Source organism: Meriones unguiculatus, chromosome 1, assembly GCF_030254825.1.
Source record: "Meriones unguiculatus strain TT.TT164.6M chromosome 1, Bangor_MerUng_6.1, whole genome shotgun sequence".
Taxonomy (NCBI): Eukaryota; Metazoa; Chordata; class Mammalia; order Rodentia; family Muridae; genus Meriones; species Meriones unguiculatus.
The window spans coordinates 11,692,329-11,699,434 of NC_083349.1; the positions used below are offsets into that span (position 1 = coordinate 11,692,329).

The 7,106-nt window shown below is 51.2% G+C and overlaps 1 protein-coding gene across 1 annotated transcript in view; it reads right to left on the bottom strand.

The window, feature by feature from the left end:
- Positions 1-3,425, bottom strand: part of Adam12 (ADAM metallopeptidase domain 12) — a 319,335-nt gene extending 315,910 nt beyond the window's left edge. Inside the window, exon 1 of the mRNA XM_060381368.1 lies at positions 2,888-3,425. Coding sequence (XP_060237351.1) covers positions 2,888-2,978 — 91 coding nt within the window. The 5' untranslated portion in view covers positions 2,979-3,425. The remainder of the gene's footprint in view (positions 1-2,887) is intronic.
- Positions 3,426-7,106: the final 3,681 nt, after the last annotated feature.

Sequence of the window (7,106 nt, forward strand, 5' to 3'; positions counted from 1 at the left end):
ACTGGCCTATGACACCCGCAAAATCACTGCTGCACTGTTCACTTCATAGTGGTTTTCCATGTAAGAAAAAACTTACAATCATGTTTTCTGTTCTTTGCCACTAAAAGCAGCCTTCAGACATTCACATGCTATCAAAAGACTCTCTTGAGCTAGAAAGATGGCTCAGTGGTTAAGAGCACTATCTGCTCTTCCAGTGGATTCAAGGTTCAATTCCCAGCACCCACAACCATCTGTAAAATCCAGCTCCAGGGGATCTGGTTCCATCCTCTGGCCTCCCCAGGAATAAAGCATGCATTCACGTAGTTGCAGAGACACATGCAAGCAGATACACTTTTCAAAATGTGTGTCACCCCAATACAAATACCAAATACAAATAAACACCCTGTAAGTTTCTGGAATGTGCACATCACAAAAATACAAAAGCAAAGCAAGGAAGAAAAAGTTATTTGCTTAGAAATGAAGTGAGGCAATATGGGAAGGGCATGAGAGAACTTTCCAGCCTCCTCATTAGAGACAGTTCTGAAGCAGTTGCTGAATCATGTTCAGCAGTTTGAGGGGCTGGGGAGATAACTCAATCTGGAAATTGTTCTCTGTGAAACCATGAGGGCCTGCGTTCAATCCCCCAAATTCACTAAAAAAGTCATGCTTGATGGTGCACACTTGTAATCCCATGGCTAAAAGGCAGAGGTGGGTAGATCCCTAGGACTTACTGGCCAGCCAGTCAGTGAGAGACACTGTTCCAAAAAGGTGAATGGGACCTAAGGAATGACACTGGAGAGTATCTCTGTCCTCTCTGTGCACCAGCATACACATAAACTCTCATGGACATACATGAATGCCAAAGTAACAGGAAGTTTCCAGAAAAAAAAAATATTTTTTTTTCACCAAGAAAAGGAAATTCCCACGGTCTGCCTCAGGATGAACTGCAACAACAGCAGCCACACTGTTGGAGAGGACAAGAGGAACACAAGCATACCACTCAAGGGTTGCTGTGAAGCAAGGGAGCTTCCGCAGAGGGATGGCGCTAAAATGGAAGGAGCTGGGTGGAAACACACTCTGGTGGTTGATGGCTTAGGTTGTGAAAGGGAGACTGGGGATGAAGTGTCTGCATGAGACAGCTGAAGAAGGGGGCAGATAGCGCTCTTGCAGCGGGGAAGATGGCTGGGAGTGAAGTGCTTGTGGCCCAGGAATCTGTTTTGGATGTGTTTGGGCTGAGTTGTGCTGGAGCTCAGGGTAATGAACTCAGGATACGCTGAGCCCTTGACAAGTAGTAATTCCTCTCTTCTGCCAACATGAATAAATGCTTCATGTGTTTGCATTTTCAATGACACGATTTGGGGCATGGGCTCAGAGCTGATCCCGAGAACCTAAGTGTAAACACAGCGCGGACTTGGAATAGTAAGCCAGGATACTTCAGCCACTGGAAGTGTGTTAGCCTTACTGCACTGCTGAAGCTGTGTCTCCCATCCCAAGGCAAGACTCTGTCTCCAAAAGCTGCAGCCATTAAGTAATAAACGACACCCCCCCCCGTGAAATAATTCCCCACCATTAGCTTTATTTAATAAACAATTGCCTCTAAAAAATATCAGCTGTGCTCAGACTTCTGTTTATGCCTGTGGAGAATGTGCCAAGTTCAAGACCACCTCAGGCATACTTTGAAACTTAGTTTACATGTTTCTAAAGTACGTTTGCTGTAAAACCTTCAAAGGAATCTGTTTGTACAAAACTCCTTCAAAAACACCTTTGACTGCGGTTTTCAAGGGCAGGTCCCAGAGTGCTCTAAACAGTCCTCAGTGTTGTTGCTTTTTTCACTGATACTTGCGACCTTTTTATTTCATCACCAATTTGGTCCATATTGCTGGGTAAGTATTTGCAGGAGCTAAGATTTGGTCACATTGGTAGACATGATGGGGACAGAGGATTACAGTGACAACTGAGCTATAAAACGTCTCGCGTTGGCAACAGTTGACCATGGAGGGCTGCTTGCTGAAAACTAAATGCCTGTTACCTAGTCTCACAGAAATGCGTTGGAGGCCAAGGCGAATCATTCATTGGTGAACAGCACCCCTAGCGTCAGAAGGGAGCCGCCGCGACGGTGACTGGGGAAGCTTCTGAATTTTAAAAAGGCACCTGCTGTGAGTTCTCATTATGCAAACAGGATCCACAGGTGCCCGGGCTTTAGGAAGACTCAACTCACGAAAACTACAAGTCTGTAAAAAACGCCTTTAATGTATGCGCCTTCGTTCAACTCTGAAGTGGGTTCTCGCTCTTCAGAGAGAGGGGAGAAAGAGTTCTGTTGGAGTTTGATGGTTACTAACAGGGAGCGAAGCCGGCGATTCGATCCCTGAGGGTTGGCATAGCAAGGAAGTCAACTAAAACTAAAAAGAGCGCTGCACGTACACCTGCGAGGGGCGGCGTGGATCATCTGTGTGGCCACCGCGGTGCCCCAGCTGTGTCAGGGCGGGGATGGAAGAGAAGCCTCGTGGGGAGTTGACTCCGAAGCTGGGTAAAGGAACTCACTACCCCCACCGGATCAGTAAAACGACCCCACGCACACCCTCCCAGGCGACACGTGTAACTGTCAAGACCCTGAGAGCCTTAGGTGTAAATGTCACTCCGAGAGGGGAAGTTTTGTCTTTTCGTCCAGACACTGGCTGCTTCAAAGCCCCAAGCCAAGTGTCTTCTCCCCTCCCCACCCCCGCCAACCCCCGTAGTGGGCACCTGGCAGGACCGGAGCGCGAGCCTGGGGTTCCTCGGATGCGCCCCGGTGCGTCTCCTCTCTCTGCGGCTGTGGCGCGCGGAGACCCCAGATTGGCGCGAGGTGGCGGGGAGGGGATGGGACCCGGGGGGGGGGGGGGAGGGCAGCTGCCCGCGCTGGGTGACTTACCTCGGGCCGCATGGGGCGCCAGCAGGGCCCCAGCCAGGGCCAGCAGGAGGGCGCGGGCGGGGGGCGCGCGCCGAGGCGGGCGCTCTGCCATTGTCGCCGGCCTGGCGTGCAGCTGCTTCGGGGGCCCCGCGGCCAGCGCTGCAGCATCCCACGCGGGCGCCGAGCCGGGGGGGTGGGGGGGACCGTCCTACTGCCCTGAGTCTGCCGCGACCCCCTCGCGCAGCGCTCCGGCTGGGGGGCAGCAAGTCTAGCCTTTCATTTTTCAAAAAAGAAAAAAAAGAAAAAGAAAAAAGAAAAGAAAAAAAACTTTCTCCCCTCCCCGTGTGTGTGCGTGCGCGCGCGCGCTGCTCTGGCACGAGCCGCCTTTGACCGTTGCAATAAATGAGCAGCCTGTCCGAGTTGGCGCCGGGGACCAACTATCTGAGGGCGGGCCTGTGCAATGGATCCGCGGCCAGCAGTCGCCCTTCTCATTACCACGGAACAAATTAGCGTCTCCCCCGCACCCCGCCCGCCTTCGGCGTCCCGCGGGTCCTAGAGACCGCTCCGGGGTCCCCCCCCACTGCCGGTCCGGGTCCCGCCCACTCCGGGGGTGGCTGGATGCAGGATGCCCCCAGACCCGGTGTGCGGGCCGCCCGCGTAGAGCCGGCACCGTGGCGGCGACGGCGCGGGAACGCACACTTCACAGCCTCAGGATGATTTGGCCGCGGGGGCCCCCGGGCGCTGGCAGCCAAGAGCACACGCGGCGGCGGGGTCCAGCTTTCCAGACTGGGCTGGAAAGGATGACTGGGCTGCTAGCTGCTGGCTAGCCGGGAACCGGCAGGGCTCGAGGAACAGGTTTGGGATATGGTGCACAGCCAGGAAGGCTCTGGCTGTCAGGTCCCAAACCCCCAAACTTGTACCTCACACCTCAGGAATAAGATTGAATTTACAGCAGCAGGCACTTGGGCACAGCGTTTTCTGTGTGATGCTCTCTTTTTGATGGTGATAGATTGGCTTAAGTTTCCTTTCAGTTGTCTAGACCCAGGAATATGTCCAGATACTTTCCAAACTTCACTGATTTTTAAGGGGCACCTGGCTTTCGCTGGGTAGGGATGCACATAACAGCGGGGCTTGGAGATTCAAGCCCTTAATCCTAACATTTGGTGGGCTGAGGCAGGGGAATTACTGCAAGTTTGAGGCTAACAAGGGACGACATTGACACTGCGTTCTGGGCTAAACTGGGCTACAACGTGAGATTCTGCCTCAAAAAACCAGGAGGGTGGGCAAGGCCGATCAGGGGATAAAAAGTGCCAGTTGCCAGGCATCCCCATGTATCTTCAGGGCTGCTCTTCGGGAGCACAGCTAGGCAAGGGCCAAGAAACGGCTGGAGGGCCTCGCCTCATCTCAAAGCTGTAGTTGTCCCCTCCTCCCACTCTTCTGCCCATCAGCCTGACAGTTGTCCTAACAGGACTTCTTGTCTTCCTGAGAGGCCAGCAAGAAGCGGCAGGAGCCAGACACAAGCGGCAAGACATCTGAAGAATGGTGGCTACAGTAATTCCCAACATGGGGACTTCTTGGAACTCTAAGGGTTCAAGGGGAAGTCTACCCCATCTAGGCCAATGAACTCGGAACCTTCTATCTTGGGCCTGGCAGTTTCCAAAGCCGCGTTTGATTCTACTGCAGCCGAGGCTCAGGCCAACCACAGAGGTTCTGTTCTGATCCCACAACCTCCCCTGTTCTGGAACAGGCGCCCAGAATGAGAGGAGTGGGGTTGGAGAAAGCTGGGTTCCTTACCAACTCCAGTTGCCTCCCACCAGCAGTGGTCTGCAGCGTTCTCATATATGACATAGAACCTCAAAACAACCAAAGTGAGAGGCTTCATTCTCAAGTTGGAACAGGGACCCTTTGAAATCAGCCCTGTGCTAGCCAGCCTTGCACGTATGCCCTTGCGCTCATTCACTCATTCAATCAGAATTAACAATGATACATTAGGGACTTGGGAGATTAAGCTGTGAGAAATGCCTCTCCCCTTCAAAGGCTTTCCTGTCTTTTGGCTCTGTTCTGGGCAGGGTCACTCTATGGAGCGCTACAGCTGGCCTTGAACTCACAGGGATCTGCCTACTTCTGCTTTCCCATTGCTGGGGCTAAAGGTGTGCACCACCACAGCTGACAGGCTTTTCAGTCTTAGAGTACAATCCAGCAAACCACCATGATCACGCAGCATGTGCCCAATAACCTAGTCAACAGTAACCAGTTATTACATATGGTCTTCCCATGATCTGTGATCAAGGGTGTCACCTACATGGTTTCACTTTAATGTACAGACGGGGAAACCACAGCACCCAGAGGCACCACGTGGCTTTCCCACAGCCACACAGGGAAGGGCCCAGCCTCAGACCTGTCTTAGGGGCAGCCTGTGTTCCTCCCAGCATTTGCTAAGTCTCCCCTCTTAGGGGGTATTGAGCACTGAGGACCTGATGAAGGACTGCCACCCCTCCCCAGGGTGTTCAGGAAAGACATTGGAGATTTTACGCTGGGGCTCTGTTGAGAAAGATCCCAAAGGACAGGTTTAGAAAATTCTGTGTTTAGTTACAAGACTGCTGTTCTGTAGAACATCAGAGACATGAAAAAAAGGCTTAGAAATTATTTCCTTTGAGGTCACCAGGACAGAATGGCTCTAGGATGGACACAGCTGTTAGCCCAAACTACTGATTACAGAAATGGTTTATTCATGTGTGCGGGGCGGTGGGGGGGTGGTGGAGGGGGACTTTATACAGTCTCAATATCCTTTTTTTTTTTTTTTGCTGTTTATTACTCAGCTGTTGCTCTTTACTGTAAGAAATAATAATAAACTTTTTAAGTGTAGAAGTTACAAAGCTGTCTCCAAAAGGCCAAATATGCCCCAAGACTATCTTTGGTGTTTGACTGAATGTAACCAAACAGCCGCTACAGAAAAAGAAAAGAAAGAAAATTCTAGCCACAAACCCTGTCTCCCCAGCCTTCTGATTCACCGTGGCTGTGAAGCATGGGCCTGGCTGCCACTCCATAAAAACTTCACGTACATCAACCGCAGCCAGCTAGGCAGAGAGCAGAGCTGGCGTCCGGCAGATGGTCTGCCTTCGGATGGGAATTCTGCCTCCTCGTTCACAGGAAATGGAAGCCGACATGGCATTCAATACTGGATTGTTAGGTAATGGTGTGGGGTCAGAGGCCAGGATCTGCTCATTAAAATTTCAGATAGATGGCTGCTTGTCCCTTCCTTTCTAGAAGAATTGACCTTTGCAGTACTGTTTCCTGTGTGCTATTTTTGTCTAACAGCCTGGGCATTCACAATGAACAGGGGGCACTTATTTCTTATCCAAGCTTGCATTTAGCTCAATTCCCATCGAGTACAAGCAGAGGAAACACGGAGGCAAATTTTCCTCAGCTGAGATTTTACAGGCAGCCTCTCCCGTGTGGGCAGCTTGACCTATTGATGGAACTCAAGACAGCTCACAAAACAGCTTTTCTCTCTCCTAGCACAGTTCCCAAGGCTTGCTCAAAAGTAAACAAACATGATGGCCCCACGATTGAGATTCTTGGAAATCTTGTTAATTCCATCTCTTAGACTGAAATTCCTGCTGCCTCTCAGCCTATGTTTAAACACGATTCATTTTCCTATGTTTTTTGTCTTAGGGTTTCTCCTTCCTAGAACCCCAGGTCTTTAATCTCCACAGAGTCCTGACCCCCAGGGAGTCTCTTTCAGGCAGATACAGCCCTCACGAGTCAACTACCATAGAGATTCAATACTCAAGCAGGATGAAGGTATGCTCTGAGGCAAAGCAGGCAGAAGGAAAGAGCACCCCATCTGTATACGTTACCTTCCAGCTGGAGCCCCCTATATAGAGTCACCTGGTGGAAGGGATGCCATTGTTGAGGAGGCCTTTAGACTCCCATTTCCAGAGAAATGACTAGAAAGGCAAACAGGATTTTCACAAAAAAAGAGATGGCCTCACAAGAATGATCCAAGTGTTCAATGATGCCCATTCCTTAACTTGGGGTAAGCAGAAGAGCCCCTTTGGCTTTGGTGACATGCTCCCCTGAAGGGTGTGAGTCCTGAGTCATAAGCCACTCAGCCTAAGGGAATTCCAAACCATCTTGTGAGGATGCTCAAGCCGCACCATGGAGGAGGACTGAGGTCAGGAACCAGGATGTGGGTATGGTATGAATGAGCTGATCTGAAAGTAGCTCTTCCAGTCTC